This window comes from Ornithorhynchus anatinus, chromosome 1, assembly GCF_004115215.2.
Source record: "Ornithorhynchus anatinus isolate Pmale09 chromosome 1, mOrnAna1.pri.v4, whole genome shotgun sequence".
Classification (NCBI taxonomy): domain Eukaryota; kingdom Metazoa; phylum Chordata; class Mammalia; order Monotremata; family Ornithorhynchidae; genus Ornithorhynchus; species Ornithorhynchus anatinus.
Genome location: NC_041728.1, coordinates 84258740 through 84282996, shown reverse-complemented (window position 1 = coordinate 84282996; position 24257 = coordinate 84258740). Strand labels below are relative to the sequence as shown.

The window sequence follows — 24257 nt, the reverse complement described above, 5'->3', positions numbered from 1 at the left end:
GATCTAAAAATATCCAGGAGTGTAAAACTGCATTGAGAAAATGAATGAACGACTGAATGAATGAATGGACGTGCTGGGAAAACAGTAGTAAACCTTTAAACCATTGAAAGGTCTTAAATGCCTAAGGGAAAAGTAAACATTTGTTTCCAATCATTTTCTCATTAAGCATTTTCTGCTGGATGACAAGGGCGCTCCCTCTCTCTAACCCACACATACACACTTCTGGAAGCTGCCACGCCACCGGAGTGCTGGACACAAAGTCCACGCACATCTCGCAAGTTGACACACCATTTCTGGAGGCAGGCCAAGAAGTTGCCCACCCCGGGAAGCTCGGTGGCTTGTAAAGCAGCCGCTGCCCCCGAAGTCGCCCTCATCTCTCACCAGCCACACCGGTGCTTTTGGCTAACTGCCCCTTGCTGACAGCTGCTCTGGGCCCTAGCAGGGTCATCGGGGGGCAGGAGGGGGGGGGGGAGTGTGTGTGTGTGTGTGTGTGTGTTTGTGTTTCCCTGGCCAACCAGGAGTCCAGAAGCTGGTAAGCTCTGCAGCCCCCAAGCACCGTTGGCAGCTGGGCAGGGGAGCCCCTGCCCACCCCACCAGCTCCCAGGCCGGACCTCACCCTCCCCACCCACCAGCTGCATCTCCCTCTCCGGACTAGGAGTTTGGGCCACTCCAGATTCCCCCTCCACCTGCCCCTTCTCCCCTCGCCCAGTGGGGGCGAATGCTTGGATGAGCTTAGAACGGTGCTTTGCACCTAGTAAGGGCTTAATAGATGCCATAATTATTCTTGTTATGAGCAAGTCGCAGGGCCCAAGGCCACCCCCGGAGCCGTGCCAAAGATCCAGCCCCAACACGTGCAGGGGGGAGAGCCAGCCGGATTGTGTGTGTGTGTCTGGGGGGGTCGGGGGTGGGGGTCAAGGCGTCCCGGAGTGTGTGGGTCGGGGGGGTCAAAGGGGTCCCCGACACGGACTAGGGGGCATCTGGTGTCCCGCCGAGGGTACTCACACGAAGGCATGGTAGATGAACGCCCACCCGCGGGGCCTCTCCAGCACGTTGTACAGATAGTTCTGCACCCTGCGGTACTTGGCGGTCCTCCGGCAGCTCTGGCTACTGTTGTAGGCCAGCGGCTTCCCCAGCAGGCTCATCCGGGCGCCCTGCTTGCCCCGCCGGTTCTCCCGCAGCAGCAAGCCGTCCCCTCGGGCGGCCGAGGTCAGCAGCCCCCTGCCGCGGCCGGACTCCACATCCTTCATGCCGGGACCCCGGCGGCCCCGGCCCCCCGCCACCCCCGAGCCGCTCTTCACCCAGAGCCCGGCGGAGCCGCCCTCCTCTCCCCCGCCGAGGGTGCGGGGCATGGCATCACCATGGGCAAGGGGAGCGCGGCGGCACCGGCACCACCGGGGGCAGGGACCAGGGCACCCGGGCCGACGACCGGGAGGACGAGGTGGTGCTGCTGCTGCTGCTGCTGCTGCTGCTGCTGCTGCTGCTGGGGAGGGAAGAGACCAGTCCCAATTTCCAACAGGAGCCCTGGGAGAGGCGGAAAATGCCAAGGCAGGACCGACCAACAGTGACCCCGGCCGGTCCTGGGGGTCACAGCCTGGCTTTTCGGGGTGACAGCACCCCTCTGTCTCCCACCCCCGGCCCGGCAGGACCGCCTCTCACTCATCCATCCACTCGTCTCTCTGGAGCGCTTGCAAGGGTGCGGAGCCCTGCGCTAAGCGCTTGGAAAGTACATTTCTGCAACAACCCCTCCCGGCAAGGGGCTCCCCGGAGGGCACACAAAGACACACGGACACACACTCACACCTCCCCCCTCCACCCCGGCGGTTCTCCAGGGCTGGACGGACGAGGGGAGAGGGTGTCCCCCGTCCCCTCGGCTGGGGGAGCCCCGAGGCCCGGCCCGGTGTCCGGGAGGGATGGAGGGGGAGGGAGGAAGGCGGCCCAGGTGGGAGAGGAGGAGGAGGAGCTCGGTGGTGCCCGGCCCAGCTACGGATGGGGAAGGACCGGCTGCCCTGCGGTGCCCCGCCCTACCCACCGGGCCTCCGGCGACCCCCCGGCTCAGTCCGGCTAGCGGAGGCCAAACCAGTCCCGGGGCGAGGTTGTCCTGGACTCCCCCGGCCCGTCCATCCCTCCGGCCCGTCCGTCCCCTCTGGGACCGACGGCTCCCACTTCCCGGAGGTCCGACCCGGCTCCCTCACTCAAGAAATTTCCATTTAAGTCCGTGAAAGTCATAAAATCGCCCAGTCTCGGCAGTGGAGGCGGCTCCCGTCTCTGGGAGGGGGAAAAAAAAAAGAAGCTGTCAGGGGCAGGAGCAGACTCACTTTCTCTTCTCTGCAGATGACACCCTGCCTTCTCGGATTCCCCCTCCCCCTCCTCCAGCGTGTATTGTTGCAACTATTAATATATTTAAAAATACCCCGCCCGGCAGAATGCTTGGTGTCTCCCCCCCAGGCACCTTGTCCTTCAGGGCTCGCCTCCCGGGGTCCACGCTCCCCGGTCTGTTCCCCGGTAATGGAGGGGTGTGCAGGTAAACGATTATCTATTTTCCAAAAAGATTAAAAAAGAAAAATCCCATATGACATCCTATTCAAAAAAAGGGGAGCCCTCCCCGCCTCCTGGAGCGTTGGTACTCCCTGCCACTACTAAGTTTCACCCGCGAGAAAGATGATGGTCGCCAAGTGAAGCGGATGGGAATCAAGTAAATGGAAAACAAACCAAAGACGTGGGCTCCCTGAGCTGGCAACCCCTCGAGAGTTTCACCCCGAAGCTTAAAAGTTAAGTGTCCAGGAAAGATCGAGCACGGGTCTCCCCCTTTCTCCTCTGTCCTTCTCTGAGACATACGTCCCCATCCACACCCCACCCCTGCCCCACCAGCGACGCTCGGCCTTGAATTTATTGCTTTATTTATTATCGGGGTGATTAGTGAGAACGAAACCTCTGCACCATCTCTGGGCACTCCTCTCTCAAGTCGCTCTCTGTATCTTCGGTCTGCTCCAATCCTCCAGCAGTCGGCGTGGTCGCCTGCGTGTGTGTGTGTGTTTTTGTGTGTTGTGTGTATTTTTGTGGATGTGTGTCCCCACCCGCGCGCACAGAGCAGCACTGTGCTGCGGCTGGCAGGAGGTCCACGTGACTGGCCTGAGCACCAATTCTCAGGGCTAACCCACTCTTCTCCACCCACAGGCTGGGGAGGGGCTTGGGGAGCTGTTCAATTCCCTGTTACATTCAAGACAAGTACAGAAGAAACTGGAAAGCAGAACTTCCAAGTCCTCATGAAAAGTAAGGAACAGGTGATTTCCCCTCCTCCCCCACCCAGCCTGCATTTTGACTCTTTGCCGAATTATTTTAGAGGGAATTCATCTTAAAATGGAATGACCTCGTGTGTTTTTCTTTTCAGTCTGAACTGTATTTGTCCCGCAGAAAACAAATCAAAACACAACACAATAACAACAAAAACAATGACAAAAACACTTCCTTGTTGACTAACCTTTGCTATCATTTTTCTGAGGCTGAAATTCATTCAATAGTATTTATTGAGTGCTTACTCCTATTTGTGCCCCTCATTCCTAGATACAGCAGTCTTTGGGAAATATACAACCATACAGAACATGCTTCACTTTAGAGAAAAACCAGTGTTCAAATCAGATCTTGTATATTCCCTGGACTCTCAAAAAGACTGGTGAGGAAGAGGAGCAGAGTAAAATAGAGGAAATTTTGACTGAAGTTAAAAACAAGTTTTCCAAACTACTAAAATGTTCTAGCTGTATAAAACGTGCTGGTGATGTAAAAAAATTTAAAGAACTACGTTGAACTGTTCACTGAGCCTCTTGAGTTTCCTGCCTTTAGCGCCTTATTCTCACCTTTCTCTATCCTGGAACTCCCTCTCCCTTAAATTCACCAGACCACAGTACTTTCCAATTTGAAAACCCTTCTGAAATTTCATCTCCTTCAGATGTTTTCTCCCAATAATTTTTAATTCTCTCAGGTCATACCACACCACCAACAATTACCTCTAGACCGTGAGCCCGTTGGGTAGGGATTGTCTCTATTTGTTGCCCAATTAATTGTACATTCCAAGGGCTTAGTACAGTGTACTGCATGAAGTAAGTGCTCAATAAATACGACTGAATGAACTACCACTTTTGTATCAACGGTCCATGTGAGCACTCACAGTTCTGTACATATTGACTTTCAAATGCTGCATGTCAAGCACTTGCTCATTTACAAATCCATATTTTCCTTTCTTTTCTATCTGTAAAGTCTCTATCTCCCATGAGTTCCACGAGGGTAGGGATCTTGTTTTCTAATTCCATGGTATGCTTCCAAGTAAGTCCTAAGCCCATTATATGCACTGTTTGTTGCTATATACAGTGAAAGTGAAAAACTACTCTCTTTTCTTTGTAAAAGTAAACAACAAAAAAAAATCAGGATTGTCTTACAGAAATCAGCCAAGCAATCAGTGGTATGTTTTGAGTACTTACTGTGTGCAGAGATGACTTCAATCTTCTGGACCATTAAACTCTAAGCTCCTTGAAGGCACGGAACATGTGTCTTGCTACTGCTCTTTCTTAAAAGCTTGGTACAGTGTCCAGAACTCAACTGGAACTCGAATGCCAGTGAATAACAGTTGGTGAAGTCAATACTGGAGATTTAATAGCAATGGAGAGAAAGGGATTCACTGTTTTTTAGCACCCAGAAAGACGTAACAGAAAGACAATCCATATTGAGCACACTTTTACAAGGCTGTGTGACAGAGAGTTGGCTTGCCTGAAACTTGAGGCTCGAACCTATCACTGCTTAGGATTCCTTTTAATTCTCAGATTCTCCTAACAGAGTAGTAGAAAAAAGAGTAAATCAAGCTTATGTGAATTCATGACTTGATGATCAGATCAATTAAAATAGATGAGCCTCTTGTACTTCCTTTCCTTTCTTGGATGTTTTAGGATGTGGACTCCGTTTAGTGATAAGGAAAGCTAATTAACTTGAAAAATGAGCAGTCATCTTTCTTAACAACAGGAATCTCAGCATTCCATTTCCTTTCAGATGGCTTAACACCTCAAAGGCAAAGATGATTCAGGTGAAGATCAAGATGAAGAGCTTTGAAACTCTAAACCCGTGATGCTTTGTCATCTGGTTGAACCCAGGAGAGGAAAGTGAAAGGAAATCCTTTATTTGCTAAAATGTTTTCTTTTGAAAGATGGCTGAGCTCACGAAGGAGAATGCAGGATCGTTTCATGCTTCCCTGGAATTTTCTCCCCAAAGTACTACTGAGCTGGCTGCGAGGCCAGCTCTCAATATAATATGGGTCCCCTTCCAACCTTCCCATCCCCGCCACTCTCTCTTTCTCCAAATCTGAAAAAACTGAAGTGGGAACAGAAGCTTTTGAACCTCATCATCAACATCTTCAGCAGAATTTACTGAGTGGTTACTTAGGGGGAAAGTAGGATTCTGAAAGCATGGACCCTGTCCTCATGGAATCTATACTCTGAGAGAGGCAAGGAGACTAAGAATCATTCAGACATTTAGAAAGGGTGTAGTGGCATTAATAATAGAAGCACGTGTAAATGGTTACAGAGAATGCCCAGTGAAGCTTCTCCTCCAACCTCCCATTCATCAACATAGGCAAAGACAGGGAGAGGACAATAATAATGTTAATAATGTTGCTATTTGTTAAGTGCTTACTATGTGCAGAGCACTGTTCTAAGCACTGGGGTAGATACAGGGTCATCAGGTTGTCCCACGTAAGGCTCACAGTCTACATCCCCATTTTACAGATGAGGTAACTGAGGCACAGAGAAGTTAAGTGACTTGCCCACAGTCACACAGCTGACAAGTGGCAGAGTTGGGATACGAACCCATGACCTCTAACTCCCAAGTCTGGGCTCTTTCCACTAATAAGGAAATTTGTTCCTAATAATAATAATAATTGTGGTATTTGTTAAGCACTTACTATGTGCCTGACACTGTACTAAGTGCTGGGGTGGATACAAGCAATTGGGTTGGACATGGTCCCTGTCCCTCATGGGACTCATAGTCTCAATCCCCATTTTACAGATGAAGTAGCTGAGGCACGGAGAAGTTAAGAGACTTGCCCAAGGCCACCTAGCAGACAAGTGGCAGGGTCGGGATAAGAACCCCTGACCTTCTGGCTCCTGCACCTGGGCTCTATACACTATGCTATGCTGCTTCCCTAGGCTCATGTGTCACTTGTTAGCATAGCTTAGTGGAAGGAGCACGGGTGTGGGAGTCAGAGGACGTGGGTTCTAATCCCAGCTCTGCCACTTGTCAGCTGCGTGGCCTGGGACACACCGCTTCACGTCCCTGTGCCTCAGTTCCTTCATCTGCAAAATGGGGATGAAGATTGTGAGGCCCACGTGTGTCGACCTTATTTTTGAGAAGCAGCGTGGCTCAATGGAAAGAGCATGGGCTTGGGAGTCAGATGTCATGGGTTCAAATCCTGGCTCTGCCACTTGGCAGCTATGTGACTTTGGGCAAGTCACTTACCTTCTCTGTGCCTCAGTTATCTCATCTGTAAAATGGGGATTAAGACTGTGAGCCTCATGTAACACAACCTGATTACCCTGTATCTCCCCCAGCACTTAGAACAGTGCTCTGCAAATAGTAAGCGCTTAACAAATACCAACATTATTATTATTATTACTACTTGTGCCATCCTTAAGGAAGCTTCTGGGTGGAAGTGCAGGTGCTAGTCAAACTGTATCAACCAGATTACTCATGAGAGACATTTGGGCACAGCCCCCAAAGGAATGCAGATGGATCTTCTCCCACAAGGAAAACCCCTCTGGCATAATCTCCAGTGCTATGAATGAGCTACTCATTTAATCAATCGATCGATCAATAGGGTTATTGAGGGCTCGATCTGGGCAGAGCACTGTACTACTTGGGAAAGTATGATGGAGTTAGTAAATGCTATCTCTGCTCTTAACTAATTACCTATTGGAAGTCCTGCCCCTAGAAAACACTCACTTAGGAACAGAAATCTTATAATCATCAGATAATGAACATCATGACTTAGAGGAAAGAGTCCGGGCTTGGGAGTCAGAGGTCATGAGTTCTAATCCCGCCTCCGCCACTTGTCAGCTGTGTGACTTTGGGCAAGTCACTTCATTTCTCTGGGCCTCAGTTCCCGCATCTGTAAAATGGGGATGAAGACTGTGAGCCCCATGGGGGACAACCTGATGACCTTGTAGCTATCCCAGCACTGAGAACAGTGCTTTGTACATAGTAAGCGCTTAATAAATACCACCATTATAATTATTAATACAGCGGCACAAAAACTTATGCGGCACTGTAATTTTTTGAGCCGTTTCTCCAGTCTCATTACATTTCAGTCCTCGACAGGGTGTAGTAGGATAGCCTGGCAGATCCCTGTTCTGAGAAATGTCGGGGAAAGCTCCAAGCCAGAGATGGTTCTGCCTAGTGTTGGTGTGTAAATAACTCCAGAGCATGCCAAACCTTTGGGAGTCCCTGGCCTTAACTCCCATTGAACTCACGCCTTTTCCAGATCTTTCTCTTTAAGTACCAAGGATTTTCCTCTGGTTTGGATTCACTCTAGGAAATTCAGATCAATGCTATTGTCTGGGGAATTAATCTTCTTTAAAATGATTTGATGGTGGAATCGGATTCTATCGCTTGTAACTATGGATGAACTCCAGTCCAGAGGTTTCACGTCCTAGAAATTTCATGAAGAAATTGGTTATAGTGATAGTGGGTGTGCCGTTCCACTCACAAATAAACATCCCGGCGAGTGGTGCTCCTGCTAGGGCACAGAGTGCAGTGAGCAAGTAGTTGCAGCCCATTGAAAAGTGTTCAAAGAGCTGGGGAAGTTTTTTGTGATTGTTTTTTATAGTATTTTTAAAGTCCTTACTATGCGTCAGGCATTGAACTAAGTGTTAGAGTAGAGGCAAGCTAATCAGATTGTACACAGTCTGTGTCCCACATGGGGCTCACAGTCTTAATCCCATTTTACAGATGAGTAAACTGAGGCATGGAGAAGTTAAAAGACTTGCCCAAGGTCACACAGAAGACAAGTGGTGGAGCCAGGATTAGGCCCCAGGTCCTCTGATTCCCAGGCCGGTGCTCTTTACACTAAGCCATGCTGCTTCCACTTCCTTAACTACATGAAAAAAATACTATTTAGGGCTAAAATGACCACTAGGAGAATGAGCGTGCCACGTACAAGATTTATAACCAGCAGTTGGTTGCCTTAACAAATTTGCAGTTTTCACCACCCACAATAGTCAACCAATTTTCAGGATTCCTGCCCTGAGAGGTTCTTCAGTCAGAAGCTTTCACACAGATGACATAGCCCTAGTTAGTATTCTCCTTCTTGCAGCGTCTGAACCAGAAAGCCATTCTCTTTCCATTAGACCAATGGTAAGGCTACTGTAGAATTAAATATCAAAGTTCCTATGGGATCAGTGTTACATTTTCTATTATTCCATCATGGCTAAGAAAACCTTCTGTTCAGCAAACACCGCTTTTCCTTCTGTCAGGCCTTGGTGATAGTCATGCTGCTAGATCTTCCCAAGCAGTGAGAATCCGGGGATGCTGGAGCCAATTTTTCCTCACAGAGACCCTCTGGGGTGTCTACCCAGGCCTCCTGGTGAGTAGTCATGCCCATTTTGTTCTGCACCCCTTACTTCTGCCAGGTTTCAGGCTTCAGACATGCACTGACCTAGATAATTTCAGTCCCTAGAGCAAAAGAAATTACAAAATCTTTTAGTGATTATTGGTGCCAAAATACAGTGCCCTGGTCAGGGTAAGTTTGAGGCTTGACTTACTCGGGACAGAAGAAAACTGGCTGTCTGAGAGATCAAGGTTTCCTGGTCCAATTTCATTTGAATCCAGACATCCCCTGCCTGCATTTGCTGACTCTTTTGGACATTGCCAAACATACTTGGGGCTATTTTTCCTTGGTAGATTAAGAGGAAAGAGAAAATTGGGGAAAGCTGCAGGAATCCCCTGAGACACTCTAGGAGTACCAAGCCTGAAACAGCTGCCCCTCTAACCAATAATTAAAACCCCCTACTTTGGGTCTCTGCAGTACTGAAGATATCGAGGGTGTCTTTCAAGTAGTGCAAGGAATTCTTCCTCACATTTAAGAGAACTTGGGATAGTCAGTCCATGTATGTGCTTTTCGCTGCCTGAATTGTCCAGGAAATGAATAACATGAACCTTTCCTTGGAAATATAAACTTTACCACTGAAACATGTAGTGAGAGATAACAAAAGCAAAAAACACTCATCATAAAACTTTGTAATGCTGAATTTTAAAATCCAAATGTACATTTACCTTTTCCTGATGCTCCCAGTTTTCTTCTGGAATTGCAAATTGAGTCAGAATTTCCTTTATTAAATTCACTGGCACCTGAAATTTTTACTGGCGTGCTGATATCATCACCTGTTTTTCTCACCCCTAAGTATTTAATTAGGAATATCTGTATGAAATAATTTTGTTAAAGCAATTGGACCTTTTAAATAGATAGCTTGTATTTTTTAAACAGTCCTCTCTCTGAGTGTGGTGCAGGATGAAAAAATATACCGATCAAGATTCTGTTCCTGAAAACATGAAGTGTGGGTGGAAAATTCTGTTATAATTCTGTGCCCCCTAGTGGTTCTTATATTTTTCTTTTAAATATTTTTCATAGAGGATGACGAAAAAGTGTTTTATATTGCAGCAAATGTAACCACAATATTCAGGCTATTTGCTCATTTAACCTAACTCTCAGTTCCCCCGGGAATTTTTTTGTTTTTGTTTTTGATTCAGATGGCAGTGTCATTCAGAGAACTGGTGCTGCTGTATTGCCATTATCCGGTTTTAAAATAGTCTGTACGTACTATCAATTTTGTATTTTCCTTCATTTCTTCATGCTGAACATTTTGCATGATTTCTTATGGAATTATCTCTTTCATTATTCCTTTTTCTGAAAAGGGTTTTTTGTTTACAAATGATGTTTTCTATGTTTGGTCTTAACATGAAAGATGGTACATCACTAAGTTTCCATAGAAGTGGATGGTTGAGGCAGTGAATTCAGATAATTCTCTCTATACAAAGCTTTGCTCTCATCTAGACAGGTCACTGGTAAAATGTCTTTAACTTTTAATACCCTCTTTAATCTTAAAGAGCACTAATATAAGTGCTACTTCAGTTACAACATCAGAAAGAGATAGTCCTTGCTCTGAACAGGACAGTTAATTGATATAAATGTGGTTGGCAAAAATATGCAACCAATGCTATTTCTCATTTGAAAAAGTTCATTTCTAGATCCAAGTCTGTAGTGTGACTTGCAAGTACGCTTTCAAACATGCTAACGAATCCCCTATCTTAAAAAAAAAAAAAGCCCTCCCTTGATTCCATGGTTCCCTCCAGTTATCGCCCAAGCTCCCTCCTACCATTTCTCTCCAAACTCCTTTAGAGACTTATGGACCACCCCTTTCTCTTGGAAATATTATCTAATTTTGGCTTTACTGACACTGTCCATTCCTGGTTCTCCTCCTACCTCTCTGGCTGCTCATTCTCAGTCTCTTTTGCAGGATCCTCTTCTGCCTCCCAGCCTCTAACTGTGGGAGTCTCTCAGGGCTCAGTTCTGGGTCTCCTTCTGTTCTCCATCTATGCTCACTCCCTCAGAGAACTCATTTGCTCCCACAGCTTCAACTACCATCTCCATGTGGATGATTCCCAAATCTACTTTTCTAGACCTGACTTTCCTTCTCTGCAATATCATATTTTCTCTTGCCTTCAGGATATCTCATATTTCCTCCAAACCTGCACCTCAATCAACCATATTTATTGAACACATACTGTGTGCAGAGCACTGTACTAAGCATTTGGGAGAGAGTACAACAGACTTGGTAGACACATTCCCTGCCCACAATCAGCTTACAGCCTAGACAGGGAGACAGACATTAAAATAAATAAAATAAATTATGGATATAAAGCAGCAAGGCATAGTGGATAAATGATGGGTCTAGGAATCAGGGGGTCATGGGTTCTAGTCCTGGTTCCGCTACTTGTCTGTTGTGTGATCTTGGGCAAGTCACTTCTTTTCTCTGTGTGTCAGTTACCTCATTTGTAACATGGGGATTGAGACTTTGAGTCCTGAATGTGTCCAACCCATTTACCTAGTATCTACCCCAGCACTTGGTACACTGCCTGGTACATAGCAAGTGCTTAAGAAATACTACAATTATTATTATTATCATCATTAGTAAAGTGCTGCAGGGCTAAGGGAGGGGTGAATAAAGGGTGAAATTCCAAGTGCAAGGGTGACAAAGAAGGGAATGGGAGAAGAGCAAATGAGGACCTAGTCGGAACAGGCCTCTTGGAGGCCTTGTGCCTTCAATTTTAACATATCCAAAACAGAACTCATCTTTTCACCTAAACCATTTCCTTCCCATGAATTTTCCCATCATTGTAGACAGCACCACCATCCTACCTGTCTCATAAACCCATAACCTTGATATTATCCTCCACTCATCTCTTTCATTCAAACCACATATTCAATCTAACACTAAGTCCTGTCGGTTCCACCTTCTCAACACTGATAAAATATGCTCTTTCCTCTCCCTCCAAATGGCTACTCTGCTGATCCAAGCACCTACCATCTCCATCTTTGACTAATGCATCAGCTTCCTTGGTGATCTCTATTCTCTATTTCTACTATTCCCCCCCACTCCAGTCCATACTTCATTCTGTTGCCCAATTCATTTTTCTGAGATAATAAAAAGCTCCATCCATATTTTCTGCCTACTCGAAAATTTCTTACAATTAGCTTTAAGGCACTCAATCAGTCTGCCGCCTCCTGTCTCGCCTCACTGATTTTCTACTACAATTTAGTCCGCTCACTTCCTTCATCTCTAGCTAACCTACTCACTATTCCTCAATTTTTTCTATCTCATTGCTGACCTCTTTCCTGGAACTCTTTCCCCCTTTCATATATGACAGATCACCACTCTCCCCATCATCAAAACCTTATCAAAGTCATATCTCTTCCAAGAGGCCTTCCCTGACTAAACCCTCATTTTTCTTACTCCCTCTCATTCATTCAATCATATTTATTGGACACTTACTGTGTGCAGAGCACTGTACTAAGTGCTTGTGAACTACAATTCAGCAACAAAGAGAGACAATCCTGCCCATAATGGGCTCACACCCTTTTGCATTGCCTTTGTACATGGATTTGTATCCTTTAAACACCTGAAATTCACCCATCTTCAGCCCCACAGCTCTTAAGTACATATCCACCATTTATTTTAATATATTCTCCCCATCTACAGCTCCTTGTGGGCCGGGAACATGTCTATCAACTCTGTTGTATTGGTCTCTTACAAACAATTAGTACAGTGTTCTGGACCCAATAAATACCACTGATTTACTGATGGAGAGGGAAAGGGGCTCTGTGTGCTATTTATGTTCTTTCAATAATGTCTGGTGGTGCTTCACGCACCTTTCTCTTGGGTAGAGCTGGGGCTTAGGGACTGCTGCAGTGATGGATAATGCTCTACCACTGATTTGTTTACAGTCCACTCAATCAAATTTACTGAGCACTTACTCTGTGCAGAGCACTGTACTAAGCACTTGGAAGAGTAGAATTCCAAAATAAACAGACACATACCCTGACCGCAATGAGCTTAAGACGGCTATATACCCTGAGGAGTGGGAAAAAGGTTAAGGGGATCCCTATATTATCCAGGTGTCTCCAGAGTGTCTGTGGAGATGCTTCTGAGTCCACTAGATAGTGGGAGTTCCAGGAATTTACACCATCTTCCCAGGTACCACTCAGCTTCTCTCCTTGCCTGGGTCTCATCTATGGGCAGCAGCAGGAGGGGGTCTCTTGATGCTGGTCTTGGGGATTCCTCAAGACACCAAGTGAAAACTTGAAACAGTTCTAGAAACCCAATTCCTGTGATGCCCTGTGGCTTGCTGAAGATCTCTGGCAGGGAGAATGCCGGAGACTATCTAGGACAGCTGAACAAGGCTGGGAGTGCTAGGTCATTTTCATGATTTACTTCTGGGAGAGTAGCAACTTCTGTCACTTCAGAAACTGGACAGATGGAGGCCAGCAAGTGAGCCCTGGCACTCCTCCCATCACTTTTTCCACATTCCAACTGCCAAAGGGGAAGCCTGAAAGAGAATGCGACAGTGTGAGATATGCCCAGGTTTGTGGCTGCAGGGCTCGGGGTCCTTTTTCTTTTTGACAGTGGTCCCAACTCAAGTGAGTTAAAAGGTCATATAAAATCTCTTTTATTACTCCTTTTTCTGAAATTTTTTTTCTCAAAAATGACATATTCTATACTTGGCCTTAACCTGAAAGATGGTATGTCACTAGGTTCCCACCGAAGTGGAGGGTTGAGGCAGTACATTCAAATAATTTTTGTTTTTATCCCGATTGTTTCCTCACTCCATGGTTCTCTGTAAGCCACTTCACTTCTAATTAATTGTTTAAAGTGGCTATGGGGAGTATGAGCTAATAAAACAATTGGAAAATGCTATGTAGTTCTTAGGGCTGATGAAGTTCTTGATCATCACTGGGGCTCAAATGTAGTATTTTCAAAACTTTGGCAGTCTCTTTGATAAATGGCCAGATGTGATTTTTATGCTTTCCTCTTTTTTAAATTGAAAAGGAAAAGGAAAGGTGAAACCCTTCTCACCTGGGAACAGTACTTTTTATTCAGAAAGAATGGAGTCTCATTTTCTGATTCAGTGAAAGGAATTCTTTTTATAGTTGAAAATCAATCCACATGTCCAGAGCTGTGTTGAAAGACTCATGACATAATTTGACCTCCACACAGTCTTCTGGATATGTGAGGGTGGGACCGTTTTAGTCCATGAGCATTTGGTGCTATGGGAATTTGTATATTTGTTTGTTGCTTTTTTTCTTACAGAAATACGTAAGAACACGAATAAGTTTACTCTGGGCCTAAGTTTCCCCATGTGCAAGATACCTGCTCTCTGTACCATGAGTCCTACATGGGACAGGATTGGGTCTGTTATTTACACCAGCACTTCTCACAGTGTTTGGCATATAAGTACTTAATAAATATTATAACTCACTATTGCTAAATTTTGAACATTTACAGAATACATCCTGCCATATGGTTATTACTAATGACGTCTTACAATTTAAAATATCAGGTATTTTTAGAACTACATGTCCCAGAAAGACTTGAAGCAGGAAACTGACAGCAATGGCTTCAATATGTGGGTCTTACTTTTCTTAGTATAGGCTGCATTATTCATAAGAAGTGGCATGTCTTATGCAGTGTCACAGCAGGAGGAAGTAGCAGAACTAGAAGAGAAGACTTGAAGTGCTGCCTTGAATGGTAATCCTGAATTAAGATCACTGAGCCTTGCAGCCTATCCCTAAACATCCAACAGACCACAGCTCAGCCCATCTTCAAAAACCTTCTGAAATCCCATCTGCTCCAGGAGGTGAATATGTTATCACCCCATCCACTTCATATCCCTGCCACTTCAGCACTTCCACATCTCTAATAACTTGGGCACTCATCCTTCCTGTAGAATATATATATATGTATGACCCACAGTTGCTTTCTCATACCTGTAATTTATTTTAGTATCTGTCTTCCCAGTTATATTTTAAGTTCCTTGAGGGCAGCAATCATGTCTACTAAATTTTACTGTACTCCCGTAAATACTAAGTACACTACTTCCCACACAGTAAGTGCTCAATAAATACCACTGATTGACTAGCTACTATCCATATTAAGAGATTTTATAAATAGTGGGATTCATGAGCTTTCTGGAATATGGGTCTGTAAATATATAGTTAATTTCTTAGTGAGCAGGGTGGAATGACTGCACAATTCCTCAGCAGCTGCTGCAAGGTGACCTGAAGTGGGGTGAGCAGTTGGGTGGAAGAAATGTGATAAGGATATGCAGACTTATCCTCAGCCAGTGCAACATGCCATTGGTTGTTGGGAAGCAACAGCCACAGACAGATCAATTTGGAATCAACAGTCAGCGGAAAGCATCTCTTTTTAGTCAAGGGCACCCACTGTCCGGGAGGCACAGGAAAACAACTTTCACAAGTTATCAATGTGTGCAGAAGGCCAGTCTAGTCCCCATTATGTACAGTTATGCTGGCAGCAGCAGTAGCAGCCTTAGGCCAATTCTATTTTGTGGGCTTCTCTATATGATGCTATTTTATCATGATACAGAGAGAGAGAAAGAGAGAGGGAGAAGCAAAGAAGACTAGGGTAATAAACTGGACCATTATGATTCCTCTTCCATGCTTTCTTGACTCATTTGAGACCCAACAGTAGCAGTCAGTTTTTCTCACTGCCTCCGCCCATACCTATAGCTGCAGACACAAAAGACCTTCAGCATCACATGAGTGGAGAAATTCCAAACCAAAATGAACCTTCCTTTCAACCCCCATTCCCTCCCCCACCAAAAAGCAGCAAGGTTCAAAAGATTAACCCATTAGTTCCATAATACTTTCTTCTTTGCTAAGGGAGCACCTCTCCCTGCTGGGTTGGGGGACCAGCCCTGAGGGTCATCATGTCTTGGTCCATTCACCACCATGGCAAATAACCCTTTGATCAGAGCAACAAAGTTTACCAGAAATAAAAGCCAGAGTAGCATTTCCACTTCCTCTCCTTCCTCCCAGAGGGGAGAGGGTCACATGCCCCCATTACTTGGAAGGAGAAATCCCCAGCCCATCCCTGGGTTCTAGGAATGATGGCCTTCCCTGAGGTTCAGCAGAGATGATATACATCCCCCTGCCTACCCCCACACACACCTCATCCCCCATGGTTTGGAAACCTAAGTCTCTGGTGCCAGATTCGTCCAGCTGGCAAAGCTGCCGCTGGGCACCCAGAGCGATGACAGGAAGTGCCCTGAATCTGCGCAGCAACCGGAGAAGGGAGGCTGGCATTAACTCACATTTCAATCCTCAGTCTATGCCATAGACATATTGCTCCCATCCCATGAACTACTCCTCTCTCTTCATGCTTTTCCTCCTTACTGTGGGGTGTTTGACAGTCCTCCCTCATCTCCCAGCCCAAGGCTCTGGGCTGCAGCAGTTAAAACCTTTTCTTTAACTGACCAAATGTTTAAAGCTTTACCTGTACCCTTGTGTACTATGTCTGTCCAAGACTTACCTGGGTTCTAATTCTAACTCCACCATTTGCCTACTCCATCCTTGGAAAGAATGGTCTCTGTGGAATGAGGGGGACAGAAACCAGATTGTAGCAGGTCAGAGATGGGAGGTGGAGAGGAAGTGAAGGCAGTGTATATATAAAACTACTTAGAAGAAGTTGCACAGGAATAGGAGAGGGATATGGACTAATACCTGATTATCTTGTATCTATCCCAGTGATTAGAACAATGCTTGGCACATAGTAAGCATAAGACACTCAATCAGGTCTCTTCCCCTACTTATCCTCACTACTCTTCCACTGCAACCTAAGCACACACTTCACTTCTCTAATACTAACCTAATTATCTGGCCTTGCTCTCATCACATCCTCCATCAACCTTTTATTTAAGCCCTCTCTCCTGCCTGGAATTTCCTCCTCTTTCATATCTGGCAGGCTACCACTCTTCCCATCTTCAAAGTCCTATTGAAAAAATATTTCTCCGGGATTTCCTCTTGTAAGATTCACCACCTTACCCTATATTTCCTTCTTTCTGCATTATCTATTCAATTAGTTTCATCCCCTAAGCAGTTAGATACTCAACCCATTCCCACAGCACTTATATAGATATCCTTATATTTGGTTGTTTCTCTTATCTATAATTTATTTTGCCATCTGTCTCTTCACCTAGACCAAAAGCTTCTTGAAGGTAGGAATCATATGTACCAACTGTATTGAATTATCCCAAGTGCTTCATACAATGCTCTCCACCAAAGTATTTAGTAAATACTATTGATTGGAGGTAAATTTCAAAAGCAGGTAGGATATCTCTTTAGAGAGGGCTACAGAGGTTGGGCGGGGGTGGCGGGCAGAGGGAACTGGGAGGTGATGGGAAGTTTTGGGGGAGCTTATACCTTATGGTATTGATTTTGTCAGCAAAAGAGATGTCATGGTCTTTGGATCTGAGTTCCAAAGTAGTTATTAAAGGTCTGGAATAGTTAGATGGAGACAGTATACTTGGTAGTGGAGAGAGAAGCAGTTTTATTAAGCAGTGGAATATCAGAGTTATAGCTGTCCCTCTATAAATACATTTTAATGGTTGAAGTTGGTATGGTACTGGAATTGCCATCAGTGTCATGAGTGTAATAACAGAGGAAGAGTACTGTGGACATCAATCTTGTGGACTTTGGTGGTGTGAGATTGATGGAAAGCCTGGGAAGAAAGGAAGTTGAATCTGGTGGAGAAAGCAAACTGAGTTCTTGGATTTTTGCATCAAGGGAAGGGAGGTTGATTGGGAATTCTAATGGGCCATGGTGGCCTGGTAGTTTAAGAGTTAGAGAATGGGATTTGAAAGTCAGTGCAGTTGGAGGTGAAACAAGTAATGATGATGTGAGGCAACATGTGTCCACCTTGGAGAACAAGGGAAGGACTGTAGAGCAGGAGATCAATCAATCAGTCAATGAATCATATTTTTTGAGCACTTACTGCATGCAGAGCACTGTACTAAATGCTTGAAAGAGTACACTATAGCAGTGTTGGTAGACACATTGCCTGCACACAATGAGCTTAAACTTATTAAACTTGAAGCTTAAAATCTAGAGGGGGAGACAGACAATAACACAAATAAATGAATTGCAGATATGTACATAAGTACCTTGAGGCTGAGGGAGAAATGAAAAAAAGGGGAGCAAATCCAAATCCAATTATATCCAAGGAGGTGAAGGCAGGAACTATTTCTTTCAACTCCATTATTTTGTACGCTCCCAGCACTTAATATAATACTTTGCAAACAGTAAGCCCTCACTAAATAACCAATAAATGTCACTGATGGATCAAGGCCAGCAGAGTTAAGTAGACAGCTTGGGGCTGGTCATGAGAAATGTTTACCCAGATGTTGAAATCCCCATAAGGAGCAAGCCCAGGTTACTGGTCAAGTGGAGACTGAAGGAGAGGCTATTTCAGGAACCTGGTGGGTAGGGGAGAATCTGCAGCAAAATGGCTTGGTGTAGAATATTGTTTCCTGGTCTGTGTGGTGGTGGAGAGATAGGACGGCTTAGAAGTAGAGTTCAGTGTAATTAGGTCTGTTCTTAAACTGCCATTTCCCCTGACACAGTGGTTCTAGGCCCAATTTGTTCGCATGTGAGGAGGCTATGCCAGTCCCTGGGAGGAGCAGCTTCCTTAGGACATGGGGTATGGGGCCCAGAACAAAGTCTGAATGGCTTTGTCACATTGGTCAGATTCTAATGTCATAGTGATTGGAAGTGGGCCTGAGAAGGGAATAGCAGTATGTATCTCTAAAAATATTTCCTTGTCTATGTACATTGGCTTGGCACCAATGATTAGATTTGCCCCATGCAGATTTGGGTCAAAATCAGATTTTTCCCATGGAAAATGTTTCTAAAATTTGCTTGCATGTACAGATTGGCCATTTTGTGTCAGTGTTATTTGCTTCAAGTTGATTATTTAGAAAAATATAATAAATCAATAAATAAGCGAATAAGAAGGTTAGGGATCTTGTTCTAGGATTATTGATGGAACGGAATACGAGAACCCCAAAATAGCCCTTATTTTTTCACATTGTAGAACATGCACAGAAATGACTACAGAATTAACCCTAGTTTTAGATACCAAAATTGTATACACCATATTTTGTGCTTGTGCTTGCAAAACAAAGGTGAAAAATGTGACTTAGAAAGACGTGATTTAAAATACAGTCAAGATGAAAGTTCTACTCAGAGTTCTATTTCTTCCATACAATTTTGAAATTTACAATATTCCATATATGGTAACTTGTGGTTGACTTAAAACCTCCTTAAAATGATTAGTCTTTCTGCTTTCATTTATAACATTGTGAATATTAATAGAGTAAAACATATATTGCATTTGACTAGTTTTGCTCCAGTTTTCTGAGGAAAGATATTAGATATTCAAATGTCTACTAATGTTTTTCTCTTGCTAATGGTGAGTGGAAATTAATTAGGTCCTTATTTAATTCAAAAACTATCTGTAAACTGCCACTGGAAAATAGGATTAATATTACATAAAAAAAGTATTTTTCCAAAATAAGCTGAGGGCACCATGTCTGTGGATATTTAATGCCTTGTAACTATAACTAGAGTAACTCTGATAGTAATCTGAAATGTAAGACTTTTTAAGGAGGGATAAAGTTGAAATTGTGGTATTAATTTCTGATATCTTAAGGTAAATTAAATAGACATCAAATTTTGTTCTAGCAGCCTTAGCATTCATTAATACTTTACTCAAACTCTACCTGGTATTGAAGTCTTTTTTTATATATGGCACATTTTGTGCTTATGAAAGCACAAAACTTCTTCCTTTGTGCTTCTTGGAATATTAAGCATAAAAACACATTCATTTTTCTCAGTTCATAATGGAACTACTAATGTTGTACATTAATTCCACAACTAAGTTTTGGTTCATTTGCAGAATAATGTTGAATTTGTAAACAGATTTTTGAAAAATGGCAATCTCTTAAAGTACTTCAATAGTAACAATTACACATCTTAATTGATCAATCAATGGGTGTTTTGAGCGCTTATTGTGGGCAGATCACTGCGCTAAGTGTTTAGGAGATAGTACATAAGTGATGCAGAAGGGAGCGGGAATAGGGGAATTGAGGGCTTAGTCAGGGCAGGCATCTTGAAGGAAATATGATTTTAATAAAACTTTGAAGGTAGAGAGAGATATGTGAAGGGAGAATAAGTTTCAGGGCAGAGAGAGGATGGGCAAGGGTTTGGCAGAGATATAGATGAGATTGAGGTATAGTGAGTAGGTTGGTGTTGGAGGAGTGAAGCGGCAGGCTGGGTTCTAATAGGAAATCAATGATGTAAAATAGGAGGGGCAAGCTGACTACTTTAAAGCTGGTGGTAACACAGATTCTAGAAAGAAAACACCCACATATTGCTTAGTTAGAAAGCCTATCTTTTAAGATAAACAAGGCCCAATTCTTAATCCTTTCCTAAAGGTCATTTATGTGTTTCACTCTCTGGAAATGATCGAGGTAATTTTGGTCATACAAATAGTTATGCCTTAAGTTATGTTTATGCAGATTTTTGCCCTATTTTAAGCATAGACCTGCTTTTACTGAACTTCATTATCTAGTGACCAGAACAGGAAAGAAAATAAGGAAAATCACAGCTTTGTTTTTAAAAAATGAGGTTTGAGCAATGTTATGATAGTTAGTGGGTGATGACATTTCCTCTGTCTGGGAGGGGTAACCCACATTAGTCATGTTTAGGACAGACCTCCAGGGAGTCCCTGGGATCAAAATGCCCTCTTTATTCTATGATTAAGGGAGGGATGTCCTTAGGGGTTCACCTTGGTGCATCCCAGATTAACCATCCAGGGTCCAGCTAGCCTACTACATCCCCCTTCATGGGTTGCTGGAGCCCAGAGGAAAACAAATTTCTACTCCCCTCACCTTAAGAGCAATCTATCTGACTGATCTTTTGATCCTACCTAGTTTACTCAAGTCATCATGTCCTATTTAATCTCTACACCTTAACTACCTTCCTTTGATGACCAAATTGACACCCATCCTCTCTACTTTACTCAACCCACTCCCTCCTCTATCCCTTCATCGATCTTATACCACTAACCCACACTCTTGGATCACCTCCACAGTCCGCTTCCTTTGCTCCGGTGAAAGAGGTGCAGGTTGCTGTTGGAGGAAATACAGCTATCAGGCTAACCTTGTCCTCTTCAAGTTCATTCTTGTCTGCTTTAACTCTGTTCTTTTCTTCTGCCAACATTATTTCTCCATCCTTATTAACTCCAATACTCATTGTCCTCGCCAGTTGTTTCAGATGGTTAACTCCCTCTTTAAGTCTCCTGTCCTCTTGCTTCTCCCATCTCTTGCCCATAATGACATGGCCACATACTTTACTGAGAAAATTGAAACCACCAGGTGTAATCTCCCTAAAATCCCACTTGCTAGTCTTCAGTCCCTCCCTCCTCCTGCTCCTTTTTCAACTCTTCCATCTTTCCCAACAGTATCCCAAGAGGAGCACTTGCCTACTAATCTTTTTTCCTCTCTGAACAACATCCTCAGTTGTTCACTCTTCAAAGGCTTCTTTACCTTGACTTTTAACATGTTCATGTATCCCCTATTCAGCAAAATCCCATGGGTCTCTCCAGTTATCATCCCATCTCTCTCGTACCATTCCTCTCCAAACTCCTTAAGTGAGTTGTCTATACCCACCATCTCCAGTTCTTCTCCAATTCTCTCCTTGATTCCCCTCAAATCTAGCTTCTGCCTCCTACACATCAAAGAAAGGTATGGTCTCCAATGATCACCTTCTTGCCAAAGCCAGTGGCCCCTATTCCATTCTAATCTCCCTTGACCTTTCAACTCCTTTAGACACTGTCGACCACCCCCATCTCCTGGAAATATTATCCAACCATGGGTTCTCTGACACTGTTCTCTCCTCATTCTCCTATCTTTCTGAGTGCTCATTCTCAGTCTGTTTTGTGGGCTCCTCCTCTGCTCCCACCCCCCAACTGTGGGAGTCCCTTGAGGCTCAATTCTGGATCCCCTTCTATTCTCCATCTACACCTACTCCCTTGGAGAATTCATTCGCTTCCATGCCTTCAACTACCATCTGTATGTGGATGATTCCCACATCTACATCTCTAGCCCTGTTCTTTTTCCTTTTCTGTAGTCTCATTTCCTTCTGCCTTCACGACATTTCTACTTAGCTTTCCTACTGACACCTCAAACTGAACTTAACCAAAACAGAACTCCTTACCTTCCCACCCCTACCCTGTCCTTTCCATGACTTTCCTGACACTGTAGACAGCACCACCATCCTCCCTATCTCATAAGCCCCATAACCTTGGCATTATCCTTGGCTCACCTCTCTCATTCAACCCACAGAGTCAATCTGTCAGCAAATCTTGTGGGTTCAACCTTCACAACTTCACTAAAACCCACCCTTTCCTCTCCATCCAAATGGTTACCACATTAATCCAAGCACTTAGCTGAACCTACCATGATTACTACATCAGCCACATCACTGACTTCTCTGCCTCTTGTCTCTCTCCAATCCAGTCCATACATCACTCTGTTTCCAGGATCATTTTTCTACAAAATCTTTTAGTACATGTTTCCCTATTCCTCAAGAACCTCCAGTGGTCACCCATCCACCTCCACATCAAACAGAAACTCCTTACCATTATATTCAGAGCACTCAATCACCTTGCCTCCTATCTGTCCTCCCTGGTTTCCTATACAACCTGCATGCTTCATTCCTCTAATACTTCACTCCTCTAATTCACTCAGTCAATTCATTCTAATACTAACCTACTCACTGTACCTTGATCTCTTCTATCTTGCTGCCTTCCTCTCACCAACATCCTGCTTCTGGCCTGGAACACCCTTGCTCTTCATATATGACAGGTGATCATTTTCCCACCTTCTAAGCCAAATTTCCAAAGAGTTTTTCCCTACCAGGCCCTCATTTCCTCTTCTCCCATTCCCGGACTTGCATCCTTAATTCACCTGTTCCTTAACCCTACAGTACTTATGTATATATCTATAATTATTTCTATTAATATATGTCTTTCCATCTAGGCTGTAATCAGCTCACTGAGGGCAGTGAATGTATGTCTACCAACTATGTTATACTGTACTCTCCCCCAAGTACTTAGTAGAGTACTCTGCACACAGTAAGTGCTCAATAAATGTGTTTGATAGATCTGATTTTCTCAAAAGTCACACAGAATACACAATCTCTGTTTATGAACAGATAAACAGTATTTTCTTAAAGTAAGTGCCTTATGGGCAGGGAATGTATCTATCAACTCTATTCATTTTACTCTCCTAAATGCTTAGTCCAATGCTCTGCACACAGTAAGCACTCAATAAATACTATTGATTGATTGTGTTTAGTACATAGTAAACACCAAATATACATTACAATTGTTAACCCTGGGATAGCTTCTGCACCAAAAGTTACTCCGCTTCCTAACAAATAACCCTTTAATGGGGAATAAAACCTTGGTTTTCATATAGCACTTTAATTCCCCAAACACTTCCCTTGAAAATGGATAATTTATTACTATCTGATTAAGTTTGTTACTTTAAGTAAGATGCTTTAGCTCACTTGAGTTTTACCAACATTCCATGTTCCCTGCTACCATCCCAACAACTCATTCCAACACTACATATGTTCTTGTCTCAGGCCGTCGAGCCATGTCCAACCCATACAACCCCATGAACACATCTCTCCCAGAACGCCCTACATCCATCTGCAATTGTTCAGATAGTGTGCCCAGGGAGTTGTCTTGGGAAAAATATGGAAGTTGTTTACTATTGCCTCCTTTCGCATGGTAAACTTGAGTCTTCACCCTCGACTCTCGCCCATGCCACTGCTATCCAGCACAGGGGAGTCTTGATTTGTAGCAGATTGCCTTCCACTCACTAGCCACTGGTCATGCTAGGAATGGAATGGGTATGCTTCTGCTTGACTTTCCTTCCCGTAGTCGAGATGGGTAGTGTACTGGGAACTCCCAGTTGTGACCCTGAGAGGGCACATATGTTCAGGTAGTCACAAAAAATTTACATAGAGAGTTACTGTTTATCACTTCTGCCTGATGCTTGTGACTCTACATGAAAAAATATTTGAGAATATATATATTTTGGAAGTCAGGCCTAGTCTCTCCTTTGTGCAGTTGAAGACATAGGCAATGAATTTTCCTGGGCACAGAGGGCAGCAGATATGCTGTCCTGTTTCATATACCTTTTCCCTGCCCGCTCCCTAATCTCTCACCTCAGTGACTCTTTTTTAGTGAGGAGTACATCTGACCTGGGTGGGAAATACTCATCTTTTCATTCTTCAGTCTTCAATAGAAGACATAGCAGCAAACAGTCTTCACCTGAAAACTCATCTAGTCTTTTTGGGGTTTTCCCCAGTCTGGAATACATTAGGCTGTTCATATTATGGGAAAAGGAAAATAATGGCAATATCTATTATTTATCATCTCCATTTGTACTGAGGCAATTACATATTGTATTCATTTGTACAGTTCAATAAAGTCTTAGCCTGCTTTTTTCAACATTCTCAGCTAGAGGTCATGTCATATTCCTTGCCTTGATAAGCTCATTCTAGTCTTTTCTTCTAC

At 44.1% G+C, this 24257-nt stretch overlaps 1 protein-coding gene across 1 annotated transcript in view; it reads right to left on the bottom strand.

Moving 5' to 3' along the window:
* Window positions 1-1637, bottom strand: part of KCNQ5 (potassium voltage-gated channel subfamily Q member 5) — a 564859-nt gene extending 563222 nt beyond the window's left edge. The window contains exon 1 of the mRNA XM_007669803.4: window positions 1003-1637. Within this exon, the coding sequence (XP_007667993.1) occupies window positions 1003-1349 (347 nt within the window). The 5' untranslated portion in view covers window positions 1350-1637. The remainder of the gene's footprint in view (window positions 1-1002) is intronic.
* Window positions 1638-24257: the final 22620 nt, after the last annotated feature.